The following is a 20,889-nucleotide window of genomic DNA, read 5'->3' on the forward strand; positions in this document are numbered from 1 at the left end:
GTAGCCATTATGAGGCAATAAAGGACTTATGGGCTAATCTGTAAAGGATTGTGTTTACTTCATTCTATTGAGGAGAATAAAATCAAGTAATACTGCATCCATCACTGTTTTCTTTCCCAGTCATAATCTCACTGTGCTGGAGTACATGACTGCTTGTTTCATTGAAGAGGGCCACTATAGAGATGAGTCAGGCTTCAGTATACACTGGCTTGGGAGGGGCTCACTATTGAAGACAGTGCTCTGCGTCATGAGATGTGGCAGGATGCTGCAGTGGTGACCAGGCCTGCTGCTGCAAAGTCACATTCATGTGGCCCGGGATGCCCACAGACTATTTCTTATGACAATCACAAATGCAAAGTGGACAAGGGAAAACGTAAATATCTGTGAAACCCAGTGTACTGATCCACAACCCGATGGACACATCTTTATTGCGATGGCAGAAGGGCTGACCCAAACAAGTCAATTGTTTAAAGGGGCTTATTCTCCGGATTGTTGTACTGACATGAGCTCTGGCAGACTAGTAATGTTGTCTGTAGCTAGACCTTCATAGTGATGGGTCATGCCTTAATTAATCGCAGACACTAATAGTTACTCTGCCCCACATTTCAATCCATTCTTTGATTTGCACTGTGCCACTAGACAAGGACCAACAATAGGCATATCAGCCTTGGTCCTTCTCCAAAATGAACTGCCCAACCTGAACTATTCGGCCAGACACTTCTGAATCAAAACAAAAGCAACCCCAGACAAGTTTCAGCCTTTATGTACTCATTAATGAGGAGCAATTTGAGTAATAGGCACAGTGAGGTAAAAATGCATGGAAATGATGAACACCAAGAAGTCCAAAACCGGTATGGGTTGCTTTTTTGTTTCCCTGAGGGGCATGTGGCCTGAATGTATGAGCTCCAGTGATAGAATGTGAGCAGGACCAGGCCTGATTTTTAGGTAGAGCCTGGGTAGCGCATGCTCGGTCTCTTCAAGACATGCTGTATTCCTTCTGTAGGCTTACAGCACGCTCATTGCCTTTTAATTCGTCCCAACGATTGTTGTTAAAAATGCTTCCTTACTAGTGCTAATCTTTCCTTTTTGTCCCTTCTTTATGTGTTTGGCTTCCTCCCACAGAGCACCACTCAATTACTGTTAACACTCAGCTTCTGTGTTTATAGGTTCATTTTGGGGACTATTTTTTTCTTTGATTCCTGCTTGTGTCACTGTTTGCCTGTCATCGGTGGTTCGGCTTCGGTGTCCGTCACTTCATCGCCCCGTCCTGTTCAAATACTGAGATGAAATGTCAGACGCTGCAGATGCTGTTTTGAAGGACATCTCTTTAATTTTCTCTGACTTCAAAGTGCGAGGATTTTCCCCAAATCCCCCTCGGTTCACTGGTTGTTGCATTAGTGAGACTCAGTCACCTTACCTTCAACAGCCCAACATTGCAGTACATTTAAGGGCAAGGCTTGGGCAACTCCTGTTGCATTTTCTCCAACGCTTGTTTATATAATATGAACTCGAGCAACCTGAAGGTGTTGGAGTGCTTTACATGAGCCCAACCTACATTACACGTCAGATTAATTTTTGGGGGCATTTTTATATAGCGCGAACTCGACTGACCCAAAGGTATTGAAGTGCTTTTCAAAAGCGCCAGTTACGTTACACAAAGTCAGGTTAATTTTTTAGTTTTTAGGTCCGAAGATATTAAGTGATGCCGACGCTGCCCCGGTTTATTCATCATTTCCCCTCCCTCTGACAAATGGAAGCAGCATTCGTCTCTCCCAACTCCTCACATGGCGCTGCATGCCCGCTCGCTGTCTCTTCCTGTCGTCCTCCTCCTCCTCTGAGAGCTCTAATTTCAAAGCACATTCACAGCAGCTCCCCAGGGACTATTACATATTTTTTATTATATAATGTGAACTCAAGCAACCTGAAGGTGTTGGAGTGCTTTACATGAGCGCAAGTTACATTGCAGAATGTCAGACACATTTTTGGGGGCATTTTTATAGAGTGCGAACACGACTGACCCAAAGGTATTGAATCGCTTTTCAAAAGCTCAGTTACATTACACAAGGCCAAGTTATTTTTTTTAGTTTTTAAGTGCGAAGATATTAAGTGATGCTGACACCGCCCCGTTTATTAATTATTTCCCCTCTACCCTGCCATCTTCTCCCATGTCGCTGCATGCCCACCTGCTGTCTTTTCCTGTCGTCCTCCTCCTCCTCTCAGAGCTTTAATTTCACAGCACATTCACAGCAGCTCCCCAGGGACTGTGAGACATTTTTTAATACATAATGTGAACTCGAGCGACGCAAAGATGTTGGAGCCCTTTAGATGAGCGCTATTTACATTACACAAGGTCATATTAATTTTTGGGGGCTTGTTTATAATGCTCAGACTCAACTGACCCAAATTTATTGAAGCGATTTACAATAGTGCCAGTTGTATTACACAAGGTCGGCTTAATGTTTTTGCTTTTAGGTGAGCGGAGATTAAGTGATGCCGACGCCGTCCCCGTTTATTCATTATTTCCCCTCTACCTGGCAAGTGGGAGCATTTTGTTGTTGATGCTATGTCCAGTGCTCCTATACCAAGGGGGCTGGTGTCATAGGCTGTTCAATACTCTAGTTATGCAGTGGCAAACCAAATGTTATAGAGCTGTTGACTTGCATCGAGGCACTTATCTTTCTGTCTGTGTTAAAAAAAAAACTTGGAATGTATCCATAAATATTTCCTGAAGCAAGCATGTATTCCTATATCAGAATGCATGAACCAGTGTGTAGTAATTGTAAAGCTCTTTAATCCTTGGCCGCACAGCACCCAGGATAATGTGAGGCATGGCTAAATACGTATAATGTCCCAAAGGCGAGACCTATTGGCTATGCCAATGCTTATTATAAAGTTAGTATTTACTGTCAGTAGAGAAACACTAAGAAAACAACAATGGAATGTGATACAGACTAGACTATCTACCAGTATTTTTCTGAATCTTGTCTGTCAAAAGGCTTGTCCTCCACATTGCAAAGTTTTAGCAAGTGGTTTCACCCTAGAAACAGTAATCTCCAATTGGGTTTGCCGTATAAAAGTATTTGTGAAAACATGGTTACAAACTGAAACAGAATATGTATAGGGGCAAGAGGCAGACTTTCGTAGATGATCATAGGAAAGGTTTCAGCTACCTCCTGTGCATATTTTAGTTAATAGTTATTTTGCACCTCATTACAGCGACTATGTATAAATATAGATCTTGTGAAACATTTTAAAACCACGTCATGTATTCTCGGGATCAGATGAAAAAAGCAACTGCACTTAGTAGAATACTGCCTTCACTAGTGTATGATCGGCATGTGAAGTCTGGGATCCATCCATTATCTATTTTTATGTTTAAATCTTTTATTAGTTTTAACACAAACAGATTGTCATGGACAGCATCAGCAACTTCGCCTACAACCCTGCGGGCCGGCTTTTTTACTGTGGCAGAGGGGCGGCCTATTCATGCTCCTACCCAGCCCCGTGGGAAATCAGTGTTAACACAGCATGTCGCCTACAACCCCTCAGGGCCAGCCGCGTATCCTACAAAAGGGAGCACTGTGGGCTACGATCAGTGTATCGGATATTCTGTGCCATCAGACCCGCAGGGCACCCCTCGACAAGGCGCTCTAATGTGGCCGGTAGGGGCCCAATCCCTGCAGCGGGCTTTATGGCTAAGACTGGTCCAGCAGGACTGTTATCTGCCATGACATTCAGAAAACCAAAAGAACAAAATCCAATCCCTTCTCAACACCCCCCTCCTCCCTCTCCCTGTCTTGCCCTCCCCCCCTCCCCATTCCCCCCTCCCCAGTCCAGTGCGTGCTTCCAGCAAGCCTCGCTCAGCTGCGTTGCCTCGTCTGGGGATCTCGTCCCGCCCCACCAGCACGCCCCATCAAGGGGCGGTGTCCTCTTGTGTAGTAAGCCTCAGTAGGCGAAGGTATCTGGGGCAGGTGAGCTCCCTGAATTCTGTGACCAGTAAGGACCGGAATGGCTGCCAGAGGTCATTAAACATCTTCGCGTCCCCTGCCACTGTCAGTGAGAGTTTCTCCATGCCCAAGACATGCCATAGTCTGTGCAGCCAGCCCACGATCGTAGGGGTGGTGGGAGAGCGCCAGTGCATTAAGATGTTCTGGATGGCAGATCCCAGCGCTATGGCGATCTGTCTGCCTCTGCGGGATTTCAAGGGGTACATCAGGTCGATGGGGAGGCCCAACACTATGTAGGCTGGGAGGCGCGGCAACTCAGTCTTAAAGTGAGAGTCAACCTCGTCGAGCACCTCCTTCCAGTAAGCTCCCAGTAAGGGGCACTCCCACAGGATATGTGTCAATGTACCCGTCCGCCCACAACCCCTCCAACAGGTGTCTTCCTTACTACTGTCCATGGCGTGTATCCGTGCTGGGGTGTAATACCAATATGTGGAGACCTTGGTGAAGGTTTCTGTAAGTCCCGTGTGATACGCCGAGTGCCTAGCTCTGTAAGCAATCTGTCCCCATTCGTCGTGGCTCAGGGTCCTTCCCAGCTCCCCCTCCCATCGTTCCCGCCCTGGGTTGTAGAAGTGCAAGGGGGGTACCTGGAGGAACTGGTACAGGTCACTGATGAGTTTTGAGTCGGACGTGCGTGTTAACAACCAGCGTTCGTAAGGAAGAAATCGTCTATCCGCTGTTTCGCGCACCTGCGGGTGTAGCGCCCAATGGCGAATCTGCCAATACCGCATTCTCTCGGTTTCCGGCAATGCGTAGTCCCGTCGGAGGTCTGTAAAGGAGATAATCCCTTCTGCATTGTACATATGGCACAGGGCTCAACATCCCGCCTCTCGCCAGCGGTTGAGTGCACCTTCTTCCATTCCTGGTGCAAACTCAGGTTTATCCGTCAGAGGTGTCAGCGGAGAGGGGAACGTGGTCAACCCATGTATGAGATTCGTAGCATCCCAGACTTGGAGATGCACTCTGGTGATGAAGGAGGCATATAAGTTAGCAGGGCGGTGCGCTCTGCGGAGGAACGGTATCTCTTGCAGAGGTCGCCCCGCCACCGCCTGATCCTGGAAAAGCCAGTGTTTGTCTGACTCCCATCTGCTCCATTCCACCAGGTGTCGCAGCTGTGCCGCGTGAAAATATTTGCGGAGGTCCGGGATGCCGAGCCCCCCCGCCTCTGGTGCCAGCAGTGAGACTGCTCTCCGCATTCTTGGCTTCTTGCCTTGCCAGATGAAACGTCCCAGATCCGACTGCATCTGCCGGAGCCAGCCGGCTGGCGGGCGTAGCGGGAGTGCCCGAAATATATAGAGGACCTGCGGTAAAATTGTCATCTTGACCGCCGCCACCCTTCCGAGCAGCGACAGGGTGCCACGATCCCAGCGTGCCAACTCATCCCTGACCTTCCGGCCCAAGGCTGTGTAGTTGGCCAATACTATTGCGGGTAGCGTTGGAGCTAGAAGTACTCCGAGATAGGGCACCGGTTCCAGGGTCCAGACTATAGGGACTCGGTGTTGCAGAAGGGCTCTGGTCGCCGGTGCCAGGGAGTGATCCAAAGCAACCGACTTGCCCATATTCATTTTAAATCCTGCCACTTCTGCAAAGGAGGTCAGTTCGTCTAGGCACGCTGGCAAGGCCGAGAGCAGGTCGTCAATGGAGAGTATTACATCATCAGCATATAGGCTAACTGCATGGCTGAAGCCACCGAACTTCACTCCTTTCACTGCCGGGTTATCTCGGATCCGCTGAGCAAAGGGTTCCATATATAATGCAAAGAGTAATGGTGACAGCGGGCACCCCTGTCTCGTGCCTCGTTCAATGTCGAAGCTTTTCGAACTGTACCCGTTGACTCTTACTATGGCCGTTGGGGATCTGTAGCAATTAAAAATCATGTGGCGAAATTTGTCCCCCACCCCCACCCTCGCCAACACCTGTTCTAGGTACGGCCAGTGCACACGGTCAAACGCCTTTTCGGCGTCCACTAGCAGCAACATCCTCTCTCCCTGGACACGTGATGCTTTCTCAATGAGATGAAGGATTCTTTTGGTGTTATCGACCGTTTGTCTCCCGGGGATGAATCCCGCCTGATCCGGGTCGACAAGCCCCGGCAGGAGAGGGGCGAGACGCGCTGCTAAGATCCCTGTGTACAGTTTGAGATCGATATTGAGAAGAGATATTGGTCGATAGGAGCCGCAGTGTGATCTGTCTTTACCCGGTTTAGGGATCACCGCAAGGGACGCCCGTAAGAGGTCCGGCGGGATGGCTCTCGGCGTCGCAAAGGTGTTAAACAGACGCGTGAGGATGGGCGCCAGCAGTGTACAGAACGTTTTATAGAAAAGTGACGTAAAGCCGTCCGGCCCCGGGGATTTACCATGTTTAAGGCGGGCAATTGCGGATATCACTTCCTCCGTTTTAATGTCCCGTTCAAGAGCCTCTGTCTGGGAGGGCGTTAAGGACGGCAGAGAGACAGAGTCCAAATACCTCCGAGTTGCGAGAGCATCCGGGGTGTCTCCAGCGTAGAGGCTCGCATAGTACCTGCGGAAACGCTCCGCAATGCCAGCGTCGTCTGTGACCTTGGATCCCGAAGGGTCGGTGATCGCCTTCACCGTGTGTTTCTGGCGGGCGATCCTGAGCCTACTCGCTAGTAGTCTGCCACATTTATCTCCCCCTGTATAATAGGCATGTTTGAGGCGCAGAGCCGCGTATTCCGCGCGGTCCATATCTAAGGCTGTAAGGAGTTTTCTCGCACCTTGAAGTTGCCGCCATATTCTAGGGGCCCCTGTCCGGCTATGCATGTGCTCTAGTTCACGGACCTTCCGCGTAAGCTCCTCCCGCTTCTCTCTCCGGTTGGCGTTGTCCGCCGATGAGATCGCGATAAATTCCCCCCGGAGTACCGCTTTCAGCGCTGCCCACTGAGTCGCTCATGTCGTGTCTGAGTTCTCATTATGGGACAGGTACTCCCTGACCGTCTTCGTCACCTGTGTGACCACATCGCGTCTGCCGAGGAGTGTGTCACGCAGCCGCCAGACCCGTGGGGGACAGGAAGTCGGCGGGAAACTGAGGGTAGCCGACACCGGAGCATGATCCGAAACTGAGATCACCCCTATGTCCGCGGCCGTCGCCAGCTCACGCACTGGCCCCGAGACCAGGAGGTGGTCCAGTCTTGCATACGTCTTGTGTGCGTGCGAGTAGAACGAGTACCTTCGTTCCATGGGGTGCATGTGACGCCAGAGGTCCCAGACATCCACCTCCTCCATCATAGCCCTACATCCCGCCGAGAACTCACCCGTCTGTGGAGAGCGGTGGGTGGATCTGTCGGCCGCCCCATCGAAAACCATGTTAAGGTCGCCCCCTAGGATTACATGCCTGTCCTGTGCCGTCGCTGTCTCCTCCAATGCTGAGCGGAGGAACCTTTCTTGCCGCTCGTTCGGGCTATAAATGGACCCGATCGCCAACGTGAGACCAGCCACCCGGACTCTGTAGACCAGGAGCCTGCCCTTCATTTCCGCATGTTTATGGAGCACCTCCCCTCTAAAGTGCCGGGCTACGAGGATCGCCACCCCCGCGGTTTTAGTGTTGTTAGAGGAGAAGAATTGTGAAGGGAATGCGGAGGATCGCAGCCTAAAGCAATCCCGGGGTAAGAGGTGGGTCTCCTGGAGCAGACAGATATCCGCTCCGGTGTTTTCTAGAAGGGATAGAACAGCACGCCGTTTTATCGGATTGTTTAGGCCCTTGACATTAAGCGTGACAATTTTAAAAGGTGTCTGTGTCATGTGGGAATGTCATCAATACCGCCGTGTCTCCTGAGCATTGACAGATGGTAGCGTGTACGCCCTTATGAGAACGGCCGCCCCGGCCACGCACTGGACTGCCCCCCCCCACGTCCCCGGTACTCTCCGTGCCCTCCCCATGTGCCCCGAAGTCCCCCCTCCCCTCTGCCCTTCCCCCAAACGCCCCGCAAAACTCCCTGATACCCCAACCGCCCCTTCCCCAACAACATGCCCGCAACACCTCTCTCCACACCCCCAAGTTCAGGAATATCAATGTCCAAGTCCGGCTCCCTGTGAAGCAGGTCTTCGGTATAGTATATCCGTGGACGTCAGGCCCCTACCCCTTCCCCGCCCGTCCCCCCCCCCCCGCACCGACCCCCAAACCTGAATGTCGAGAAAGGCTGTGTTGAACTCCCCCCGGAGCGGTCTCAGGCAGTCAGTGCGACGTCACTGACACCTGTGTTTCCTGCCACCTCCATTACCGCTTCGTCCATGCCAGCTCTGATGATGGGCGAGTCCGGTCGCATGGTCCGCCCACGGGGTCTGCGCCCAGACACCCTCTGCCAGCCGTCCTCTCGGGAGCGACCCTGCCTCTGCTCGGACGTCTCGTCGTCTGGTGCGGCAATGCCCAGGACTCCGCAAGTCTCCCGCAGGGAGCGTAGTTGGTGCATAGTTCCGTTGCAGCGGAAGATGAGTCTAAAGGGATGTCCCCAGGTAAAGGGCGCGCCTTGTGCCCTTAGGAAGTCCGTGGCCGTCTTGAACACTTTCCGCTTCTGCAACGTGATGGCTGACAAGTCTTGGTAGAGGGCCGCTTGATGGCCTCGGAAAGTCAGGGGCTGCCTCTTCCGCGCCTCTATCATGATGCGTTCCTTGAGCGGGAAATCCGGGAGGAAAGCCAAAATGTCCGGGGGCGGCGCCGTCGCTCTGCGTTGGGGTCCCACTCTGTGCGCTCTGTCAATCCGGATAGGGAACCCCTCCGCCTCTCCCAACACTTCTCGGAACAGGGCCTGCAGATATCCCGCCACGTCCGTCCCCTCGGCCGCAGACGGCAGCCCCCGAACCCTTATGTTGTTCCACCGAGACCTGTTTTCAAGGTCCTCAGTGTGTGCTTGGAGATCAATCTGTTGGTCTCTGAGGCGCAACACTTCTTGTTGTAGCTGTTCAAACTCCTCGTCTCTTCTGTGGCTGGCGTCTTCCACCGCGACTACCCGGTCTCCCAGGCCGTCCACCTCCCGGCGTAGCTCCCGCACCTCACCTGCCACCTCGTTCTTCAGGGTTTGGAAGTCCTCCCTGAGGGTGCTGAAGAGCGACTCTTTGCCCCTCCGGAGGACCCGGGAGACTGCTGCCCCCGATCTGCTCGCTGCTGGTGTCTTCCTAGCAGCTCGGGGAGGGTGCGTTCCCCCTTCTTCCCCCCTCTACTGCCGGCCATGGCTTCTGTGGCTCAGTGTCGCCCGGCCTCTCACTCCTCGGGTCCGCTTCCTGCCGCCACCGTCTCTGCGGCACCCCTCGTTCTCTGCTCGGCCTAGGCTCCGACTTCAGTGCGCGGCCCCGTCGCTCCTCCGGTGTGAAAGGCTACCCCGGCTCCCGCCAGAGGCCGCCTCCGGCTTCGTCTCGCTCTCCCCCTTATGGCACCGCCGCAGCCCCACCCAGCCGTGCTGCACCTCTGGGGCTGTCGGGTCGCAATGTTCTCCGCTCTGTTCCTCTCTCCTGCTAAGAGGATCTCCGGGCTCTAGCTCTCTCCCGCCTCGCTACACTCCTCAGGCTCCGAGAGCTGCTCCGCCGATGCGCGGGGGGGGGCCCCCGGTCGTCCCCGCACCCACGGGGTTGTTGGCTACTTTCGGTCACTCCTGCTCCTGGTTGCCGGCGGCGGAGCCCCCCCCACGAGCCGGGGGCCGCTGGGTCTCCAATGGGGTCTCCCCGGGTCCCGCCCGCTATGCTCCTTGCTGGGTTGTCGCGCCTCTTCAATGGCGTCGCCAGTAGCGTGGAAAACCCCCCCGGCCAAGGGTCGCTCCCGGGGGCCCGTCGGTGCTCCCTCGTACCTTGGGTGAGTCCGTGTCGCCTCAGGCTCCTCGGCAGAACCCCCAGTGCTGGTGCCCGCGCGGGCCGCGGCCGCCCACGCCGCCACCCCCTGCAATCGCCGGCGGAGGAGCAGCTCCACCACCGGACCGGGTATCACTCTTCGCTTCCTTTATTAAATAATTTCTCTGCCTATCGTTTCTCACCTGGCTGACTCCGCTTTCATTTTCAAATCCAGTTGTGCTTTTTTTTTTTAACTCATATTAAAATGTATCCATGATCTACTCCAGCCATACCCAAAATTTCTGTCATTTTCTTTACATTTGAACCAATCATTTTAATTATGTTTATCAAAACATTTGCGATGCCCTTCTTTTCTGTAAGCCAATCAGTTTATGATGCTTTGTCCTAAACACTACCAATTTCTGGAACGTTACTATTATTATTAAGATTTGTACAGCGCATGGCTACCCAACCAAGGGTTTCCAAGCGCTACACTACAATAAAGGTACCAAAGAGCACAGTAGAGACTGCTTTTAGTAACAGCGTCTAAAAGAGCCACGTTTTAAGTTTCCTGCGAAAGGCAGAAAGGGAGCAGCATAATCTCAGCTCAGCAGGGAGAGAGTTCCAGAGCTTTGGGCCTAAAAAGGAGAAGGCTCGACCTCCTTGCTTAGATCTTTTAACTCTGGGAACTACTGCAAGGTCCGAATTGCTGGAGTGCAAGGACTGGCTTGTAGTGTATGGCACCACCAAGGATCTTAGGTAGGAGGGACCAGAGATCGAGAGACGTTTGTGTACATAACACAGCACTTTAAATTGAATATGACATTTAATTGGGAGCTAGTGAAGTTCGCGAAGTAGGCTATCGGTTGAATGGCACTTGGGGAGATGAAGTAGAAATCTTGCTGCTGCATTCTGCACTATTTGGAGATGTCTAAGAAAGTTCTTCGGTACTCCAAAATACAGATTGTTGCCAGAGTCAAGCCACGAAATCACAAAGGCCTGGATGACTGTCCGCTGGGCCGAAAACAGAAGACATCCTAATATAACTTCGAGCCATCTTAGAATGCCGAAGCAGGTAGCGGGCACTTTGGAGATTTGGTGACTCTTAGAAAGACTCATGTCCAGCCAAACTCCAAGATTCTTGACTACTTGAACAGGGGCAGGTATAGTGCCCATCAAATCAGCCCATAAATGAAGGCCCCACAGTTTGGGACGATTTCGCAACATTAGCACTTCAGTCGTGTCTCCATTTAGCATCAAAGATTTAGAGTTCATCCAGGAGCAGACTAGAGAAAGGCAGCTATTCAGTGTCACTGCACTGTGGTTCTCCTTATAGGACAAGACGACAACGATCTGAGTATCGTCGGCATAAGACAGACGTGTAAGGCCAGGCTTTTCTAAAATGTCTACAAGTGGCCTTACGTACAGGTTAAAGAGAAGTGGGCTAAGAATGGAGCCCTGAGGAACCCCTGATAGTAGAGGGTGTGGCTTAGACTGGTGAAGGTGGGTGTGCAGTTGGAAGACCCAAAGGAAGGAGTGCAGTCAAGCCAGGGCAGTGTCCTGAACCCCACGGACTCAAACCTTTGAAGCAGAATGGTATGACTCACTGTATCAAACGCTGGACTGAGATCTAACAAAATCAGTCCAACAGTGCCACTATTATCTAACTGTTGGCTTAGATACTCTGTCACGGCCAACAGAGCAGACTCTGTACTATGGCCGGCTCTAAAGCCCAATTGAGAAAGGTGGAGCAGTCTGTTGTGTTCAATGTAAGACGTGAGTGGATTATTCACATGCTTTTCTAGGGCTTTAGGCAACATGGGCAGTGGAGATACTGGCCTATAATTAGCACAAATGGAGGGATCCAGTTTGGGTTTTTTAAGGAAAGGCAGAACTATTGCAGGTTTCCATGCTCTTGGGACAGTGCCTTCCAAGAGTGAGGCCTTTAAAAACTGGGTGAGTAAATCCAGCACAAACAAACACTGCAAGAGGGCAGAGGTCAAGAGAGGAACCAGACAACAAAAGTAGTGAGGGATTTAAAAGTCAGGGGGTCCAAAAGCTAAAAAGCGCTCAGTGAGCAGATGCTGGCGGGAGGGTACTGTTGAGAATTAGAATCTATTGAGAGGGAATGTGTGGCGTGCAACTCTCAAAGTTATAATCGAATGTAGAATAGAAAGTGGCTTGAATATCAGCAACTTTCTTCAAGAAAAAAGAGGCTAGCTTGTTACTGTGGGATTGAATAAGAGGGATGGCTGGAGCTATGTTTTCAGGATCGGAAAGTGTTTTCACAACTTTAAACAATGTTTTCAAACAGTTTTGAGCCGGAGACAAGCATTGGCATAGCCAATAGGTCTTGCTTTTGGAACCTTATAAGTATTTAGTTATGCAGCACAATATCATAGGTACAACAGCATAAACTGTTGCATGGCTAAACTTATAAGGACCCAAAGGCGAGACCTATTGGCTATGCCAATTCCATCTAAACCTCCCTTAAGAACATCGGTGCAAGGGAACACTAAGGCTTTGCCGGTTAGAAAAGTCCATGCTTGTAACCAGGGAGTTTCGGGGCTAGTGTATTTTCACAAGCAAGGGGGTTGCCCAGCATTAATCAAAAGCAAAGACTTGGAGGAACAGTAAAAAGCAGACCATCCCAATCAGCTACCCACAAAACATGGAATCCACCCAGTTAAAACCCAGCTGTAAGAAAAGTCATAGTTAGTTAACTGGCATAATGCTTCTTTGAAACAAATCGTACAACCTAAAAAATTACACGGAGTCGCAAGGGAAGGAAGAACACTCCACATGTCATTCCTGGACAAGGCCCACAGGCTTCGCCAGGCTTAACTTCCATACAAACATTATAATGCCAATAAACCAGAAACAATTGGCGCCCGGCCAAGCATTTTTTTGCATAACCAGTTTGCCTTTCGCACAATTACATCACGACCCAATCAAACACGCACACATCTGCTCCAAACACCAACACATAATTTGCGATGGAGTTTTACAATGGCTACAGTTCCAATTTTATTGTTATCCCTGGAAAGCGCTCACTCATTTCTTCCCAGACAACACACAGACACCATACCTATCCCCCCCCCCCCCCGACTTGTAGCAAGCCATTAAAGGTGCTTCAAACTTATAAAACACTGAAGGGCGGGGAGAAAATAAAAAAAAGAAAATAAACAGTGCACCACTAAAACAAACAAGATTTACCTGATAAACTATTTACAAAATGTCATGTTATGGCCAAACGATTTCAGGATGCTATCTTGGCAAAAGAAGTTTCTCTGAGCGTTGGGTACTGGAGGTTTATATTTGGCCGCTGAGCGAGACGTTCTGCTGGCCTTACCTGTCTCAGCTGCCACGATTTTACTTTTAAATACCTGGCTTCGAAAGCTCGCGTTTTTTATTTTCACTGCAATATCGGATGATTGATGGAAATGTTGGCAGGACAACCTGCTGCTCCAAGAAATCAGGCCACGGACTCCAGCGTGTTCCTTCTGTTCGAAGGGCTGCACCGGCAGCCTGGATTGAAAGGAGTGGCAGTTCCTATGCTCGCCAGCAGTCACTCGTCAGAATGATGCAGCCAGGAAAGAAAGCCAATGGGAAGCTTCCTTTCCAAGGGACAAACAGCCTCAACGGACCAACAAGGTCATTCTGGTCTAAAGCCCTCGAACCACAGATCTACCCCCCTCCCACACCATATTTAACACTCACCTTATCCAGGACAAACCCAAGGATATGGCCATTAACACCCCCAAATGACTAGGAGCACCTTTGCCAATCTTTCCAGCATGATATGCAAAAAGGAGACTTGCAGGAAAGCAGAAGGGGGTTGAAAGAGAACTCTCACTCCCCATTTTCAAGGCAATCCAAATGTTCGGTTTTCAACCAACAGAGTCCCAGATGAACAAGGAAATGGATGGGCAGAAGTCACCATTCAACACTTGCAAAAAGGATAAAAAGCTGGTATGCACAGGGAGCAGAAATCCCACAGCCTTGAGTCGTTATAAACCAGTCAGATAGCAGAAGAGTCTTTGCAACTTACAAAGGCTTAAAGAGGAAGGGCAGCTACAATTGGAGCTAAAGAACGAATCGAAGAGCCAGACACTAAGCTATGACCCAATATAAAGCCAAGAAAAACTACTAGAGTGTTAAAAGGAATAAGATGAGGAAAAATTAAACTAGAAAACAGTGGGTCTCTAAAATAAACAAGCATTGGCCGCGCGGCCGTGAAAGCGAAAGTGAACGCGATCAAAGCGAACGTGATCGTGATGACGCACTCTGTGGTAAGCACGCGAGTGGTGCGCGTGCAGCAGTGATCGCGCTGGAAGGGAGGCAGATGGCGGCTGCGCGCGTGCACGCAATCGTTAGGCCAGCGAGGTCTGGTAGCACTTTGAAAACCTGTATTCTAAATGTCTCGCAGAGCAGCGCATGCGCTGGCTCAGGCGAGACCTAAAAAAGGTGGCTCTAACTGTGTAGCAGCTTTTATGGGAATCTTTTATGGCCAGTTTATATTTTAGTTTGTCATCTACACTATAGGATTTTTCCCATATTCACTGATGGGATTTGCAGATCTTTTTATTTTTAAACAGCTTTTCATTGAACCAGGGGGCCAATGGGTGAGTTATCTGATGCTTTATTCCAAATAACACAAAATGACCACAGACAGGTTTCACTCTCTCCTCAAAGTATAATTATGAAACATTTTAGATGCTTCCCGTACCATTTCTTAATTCACTCTCCTTGCTGTCTATGATATAAACGTAAGCATGTCTTGGAGACTGCAATGGTTAAGTAATCTAGTTCACGTAACTACGCAACAATCATGTTACAAATTAAGTGAAACAAAATGAGTCTGATCTGTGGTTGGGAACAAGTGCAACAAAGAATCACTTTCACCCCAAATACTATTTGCAAATTTGGGCCTTGAATGATACGAATGTTACTAGTCGGATGTTTATTCTTACATAGTTGAAAAGTAAACTTTTATTTATATTGACATTCATATCTAAATAGTAGCACCACCCCAGGTCATCCATGGATAATTTTTTTTAGGTAGTGTAATCCATTTCTCCTAACGGTTCACGTAGTGCCTGAATTTATCAAGCAGGCTATACAAAGCACAAGCATTTCTACTATGAACGCTTCAAGGAAACAACCATGCATCAATGATACGCATCAATGATATGCATCCTAGTACCACGCATCCTAGATACTCAGAAAGGAATGTTTGTCAACAGATACTCACAGCAATTATTCTGTCCATCGGTTGAATCCGTCCGCTATGATCTGCAGCACTGTCTGGAATAATACCTTTCACAAATATACCAGCAGAATCTACAACAAAAAATAACTTTTTCATGTACACAATAACAAACAAAACGTGTCCCAATGGAGAGAACTGTGATGTTTTAAAGGTGATAAAATAATTAGTTCAAGAACAGCTGCCTCTCATTTTCCATAATAAGTATTACCAAATTCTGGGATCTGAAAGTTGTCAAAATTCCCTACAGGAGCAATCATTTGAAAGGCATTTAATATTTATTAGGTCTGCGAATACAATAGAAAAAAAAAAGGTTTGCCTTCAATATATCAGAGGAGAAGGAATCTCCAACTACAGTTTTACGTTAACCTTGAAAGAGAATATGTTATTTGTTCCAAGTGCGCATGACAGTTTGACCAGCTGTCTTGTGCACTTATCATTTCTCCACCCGGCAATATTGCACAGCCTGGGTGGGGGAACATGCACAGCCTCCCACTCCCTGTCTGAGCGCTAAACCACGGCACTCAGACCTATCAGGACACTGCTGACATGCTGGTGACAGTAGCGTTGTGATTGGCTATGGAAGTCTGGGAGTCTGTGTGCGTCCTGTTTTCTGTGTCAACTGAAGAGGACGGAGGACAACGGGTAAGTGAATTTTTCTTTTTGTGTTTTTTTAAACCCCCCCCTCCTTACCCCGCCCCACCATTACTTCCCCGTAGCAGCCACAACTTATCAATAGATGTTGAAGGAACAGAGTCAGGGAAAAGAAAGAAACAGCTTGAAAGAAAGCAACAATAAGAAAGAAGAAGCCAGGACCACAAGAGTCTCTGGTACAAGGTAAGCAGTAACAGGTTCTGGGTTCCCAGAACTCAGATGATGGCGGAGGGCAATGCAGAGTTTCAACTCAGGGGCTGCAGCAGGTTTATTTAATGAGACCAAAATAGGGTCCATCCACGCTTCGCTGAAGAAAGGCAATGGTTCAATACCGGAAGATGCCATTTATAAACATTTCTGTACGGAAATTAGTCTTGCTCTGCTCTCCAGGCAAAGGCAACTCAACTACCTCTACAGTATAAATCCCCTTGACCACACAATATAGTTAACATAAATGGAAATAACCATAAAATAGGTATATATCTCAATGCCACAAAACAACAGTCAGAGAGTGTGAGTTATAAAATACCAAATACAATTTTTGCATAAGAATTACAATTTATTTAAAAAAACCTGATTAAAAGTCACAAAATAGAGTCACGGATTTGACTCGACATTTAAAAAATGTTGTTGATACAATACAGAGGAAAATTATTCAATTGCAGTGATTTACACATGGTTATGACCAGCATAACACAAAAAACAACACATATTTAGACAAAACCCCTTGTCATTTCCTACTGCATATCATATGGAATTATAATTTCTGGAACATAAATAGTGATACATTAATCTCCTTTGTATCTACAGTTCTATGTTGGTCCTTAGATTAAACTCAACTACCTCTGCAGCTTTGCAAAAACAGCAGTAATAATGTAAATTGCTCAATGGGAATGCCCGCAGTACAATACATAAAATTCCGAACCGAGGTATCAAGAGCCCTGACATTGTGCAGGGCCAGTAAGTCACCAGCATGCATATTTGTGGGGATAATGTTTGCTCACATCACAGTTATCATCATCTTCGTGGTACACAATGTTCAGAATCAGAATGGGGTCAGAATCGGAGCCGTATAGCAACTCCAAACAGCCAATGTACTCATCACGAGTGTCCACTATGAGTGAGTGGTGATGGAATCTCTGTTATCCCAATCACCTCCCAAAGTCCGATCCATAGCTGGGTGCAAACCACAGGGCATGGACAGACCACAAGTGGGGAAAAAGAGAATACAGTGGACAAGGTTGTCTCTCACACCTGGTCAAACACTGTAATGGGTGAGTCAGCAGTATGAGAGGTTACAGATAACATACAGTATAGTTTCATATATGCAGGCTGGTTCATAGCCACAAGAAAATCTAATATATTCATACTAAAATGCAGTTTAATAGTTTCTAGATGGAATCGATTGTCCTAAATCTTGGGAATACCTAGATAACAGACTAGTTCATAAAGGGGACCCCAAAATATGTTTTTAAGGCTTGGGCAAGGGGGATAGTACTTCAAACTACACAAACAAAAACTGCTAGCCTATTTAATTTACAAAGAATACATCTTCAATGATTAATAACCCACCATTACCACAAATTGTTTTTTATTGCATTGTCTTTAATGATACATAAAGAAATCATATTAATGGCATAAAAGATTCCATTAATTCTGTACATCTACCGTAACTGCTTTAAAAACTTAATATGTCATCATCTCAATCTCCTTTATTTCAGTAGGTAAAACAAAATGTAACAAGAGCTGCATGATTATGGATGGAGGGTTATTGTTAAAAACGAGGATGGCATTTTGAAAGAGCTAAATTTCGGACTGCCTCATATGTGATTATTATTACCACCGTGTACCTTTGACGATGGCAGCTGGAAAGGACATGGATGGACAACGATGTGTGTTCTATGAATGTTTGATGTGGTGATTTGTATATCCGCAGTCACATTAGCCTCTATGAAGAGGGGTTCTGTATTTCTGTGTATAAAGTTGGAAATAATGCGCTGCTGTGTTTTGTTTTGTTTTACCTACTGAAATTGATGATACTGAGATGATGAAATATTATGCTTCAATGTGATTTTTCAAAGAACTTAAATGTACAGAGTCAATGGAATCTTTTATGTCATGAATATGAATTCTGTATGTATAATTAAATACAATAACTTTTTTTTATTATTAATGGTGGGTTGTTAATCATTGAAGATTTAATTATTTGTAAATTAAATAGGCAAGCGGGTTCATGTTTGTGTAGTACGAAGACCTATATAACAACCATGAACTGAAAATGGAGCCAAGTGAACTATGAAACTTAAGTGTCACAATATGCTACAAACAGTATAAGACAACAGATGGTAAGGGAGACAATATGGGTGCAAACTGGGAATGGCTGTGACAGTCCATACAACAGCTAAATTTGGCAAACGCTGAGTTACATGTGGCAGTGCATTCTATGGTGACGCTTCCCATGGTGACCTGGAAGTCTATGTGTGACCTCTGAAGCATTCCTGGCTAAGCACTGCCTTCACCTGTGCCCCAGTGGACACTACCTATTTGGCCTCATTCCCCCTAGTCTGGTGCTCAGTGATACTTGTGAGCTTTCTTGTTTTCAAATGTCAAACAAGCTTTGCTCTGGGTATGAGGTGTGAGTCCGAACGTTGCTCACAATGAGGCAAAGGCTTGTAAGAGGACTTCTCAAGGATCTGCCGCTCTTTGCTTCAGGACACTACTATAATGGCTTTCGTCTTTGGACAATTTTCTGCTCTTTGCAATGGCTCCGGTGGTGTCAAAGAACAACCAACACCAGTGACAGAGCAATTACAGCACAGCCTCTGGTCTAGGAGAAGGGCATCAAGAAGAAGGTGAGCAGGGTCAGCTGGAGCTGTAACAGATCTAATGGCAGCGAACCAGTTGGGAGCCCCAACAGCTTCTCAAGGGCTGCAGGCACGACAGGTGGAGAGGAAGAAGGCTAGTATCACTTGTGTGAAGCCACAAATTATGTGGGATCTCCACCAGGTGCCTGCACTCTGGGAAAGGAGCAGGAGGCTCGAGGCCCATCTCCACCAGGATAGGCACCAAAGATAATGTCAAGGCTATGATCAGGAAACAACACCTCTAGATGGAAGACCTACCCCTTGAGCCAGTGACACTGAGAAGCTGAAGAATTTCTCTTGCATTGCATCCAGTGTTTCTTCGTAAATCACCTGTTCTTGTCTGTTGAATTGGTCCTCTTCAAAGAATTACTGGTTGAAGGTGACCTAGATTGGGACTGGAGTCTGGAGACACAGGGGGCCTAACGCTGATACCGAGCCCACACCAAGAAGAGTTTTTCCTTCTGCTTCTTGATGGTCTTTGCATGAATGAGGACACACTTCTCGCACGATGTGGTGTCATGGGGTCATGTCATGTTTAGTGCTCAGGCACCAAAGTAAGATGAAGTGCGGGTTTGAGAACGAGACTTTTTTCTGTCTAGCGCAACAAAATTAAACCCTGACATTCTAGAGGAAATATCCTGAAACACTGCAAAAATAATTCTGGGGAGAAAATGTTCCTAGGGGAGCAACTCCAGATCCATGATTGCTGCATAGAAAACGGAAATGACGTTAGCGAGCCATAGTGGTTCCTTACATGACTTTGTAAATTAATGGCTGGGGTGGATCCTGAATCAAAAGTACCATCTACTTTTGAAGCAGATCCACTGCAAGTTTACGGATCTAGTTTGATTCCTGGAGTAGATTCAAGAGGCGCAGTGCCTGCAGGAAGATGTATCCATCAAACAATATATTTTAAGTTATTTCAAGTTCACGGAATATAAAAGGAAAATAATATTCTTGCACTGCTGAGCTGCTCCAATTATTCTTGAGTTAAGCTGTATCGAAGCAGTTCTATTTAGGTGACTGTTGGAAGTCAACGAGACACTGAATATACCACTCGTGAACACACATTTCATCCAAGATTTGCAAATACCCTGTTAGTGGTGTGTACTGCTTTCTATAAATCACAGTCGTGGTGAGATGCATCCTGATGCAGTTAAAGTATAAACCCCACTTGGCCAAAAGAAAAAGTATGGAAACACTGCTTCATAATATTTTATGATGGAGATTCTGTTTGTGTGCACACACCAAAAGCAGAAACTCATCCACTTGAAAAAAGAGGACGCTCTGCTGTTGGAGCATTTGGATTTCGTCAGCATGCCTGTACATTCCTGTTGAATATTTAAATGACCATAATAGATGACATCAGGATCCAGGCAGCCAATCTCAAATATGCAAGCTTGAGTGAAAAATCAGACTCAGAGGCTTCTGGGGCAATTTGGTTTGCACAGTGGATTCTTGTGTGGTCTCTGGGATATGTAGGGTATATGTATCAAAGTACTTAAACTGCGGAGGCCCCTTCAGAGAGATTAGTATTATTCTGGCACTTCAGTACCTCCAGTTAGGGCTATCTGGTCCTAATTCAGAAATGTCCCTATACAACCAAATAATTTAAAAAAGAACACTGCTCTTGGTTCTTAGTTTGTGGTATCGAAGTAATGTAAAGATTAACATGCAGGTAACCTCACTTCGCAAGACATTATGCAGGACCCTATTATGTATTAGCAACCATTGAAATGCTCTGCTTTGTGCCTTTCCCATGACTTCGACTACACAAATAAAATAAGGTGGACTGCCATGATTTGAAGTTTCCTGACTACTAACCAGTACCACATGGTCTGTGCTGACAGAAACACAGATTTGACTTCATCCCATCTAATTATTTAAATAATAATTGTCATTGTCTTATCTATCTGAATTATGATGAAGCTACTTTTTTAATCGGTGTACTGCTCTATGCTGCAAATAATTATCAGTTACAACATTCTATGAGGGACGAAGGATGATTCATGTGGACTCTGATCCGGTCAGCGAACTATCAGTCACCATGGTTCACTGAAAAAGTATTGTTCATGAGATTGCTCTGGTGGCAGTATTGTAGGAAAAACTGCATAGCTGTCCATGGCAGTGTCCATTTGTTTGCCTAATGTCCTGAAAAACTGATTCAAATGGCCCTCTAAAAACTGTTGCATCTTGTTCAGACAGCTTTTGGAAACCACGAATAGTAAAGACGCCAGGGAACTCTAAAGCAAAAACTCTGAGATGCCACTGGGCAGTCTCTCTTTGGCTGTGTGTGACATTTCAGTTTAAATAAAGGCTAGTCT

The 20,889-nt window shown here is 47.4% G+C and overlaps 1 protein-coding gene across 12 annotated transcripts in view; it reads right to left on the reverse strand.

The window, feature by feature from the left end:
• Positions 1–20,889, reverse strand: part of PATJ (PATJ crumbs cell polarity complex component) — a 1,359,209-nt gene that overhangs the window by 1,115,804 nt on the left and 222,516 nt on the right. For all 12 annotated transcript variants that reach the window (XM_085602445.1, XM_085602441.1, XM_085602446.1 and 9 more), the window contains exon 10: positions 15,033–15,121. In XM_085602445.1, the coding sequence (XP_085458571.1) occupies positions 15,033–15,121 (89 nt within the window). The remainder of the gene's footprint in view (positions 1–15,032; positions 15,122–20,889) is intronic.

This window comes from Triturus cristatus, chromosome 4_2 (assembly GCF_964204655.1).
Source record: "Triturus cristatus chromosome 4_2, aTriCri1.1, whole genome shotgun sequence".
Classification (NCBI taxonomy): domain Eukaryota; kingdom Metazoa; phylum Chordata; class Amphibia; order Caudata; family Salamandridae; genus Triturus; species Triturus cristatus.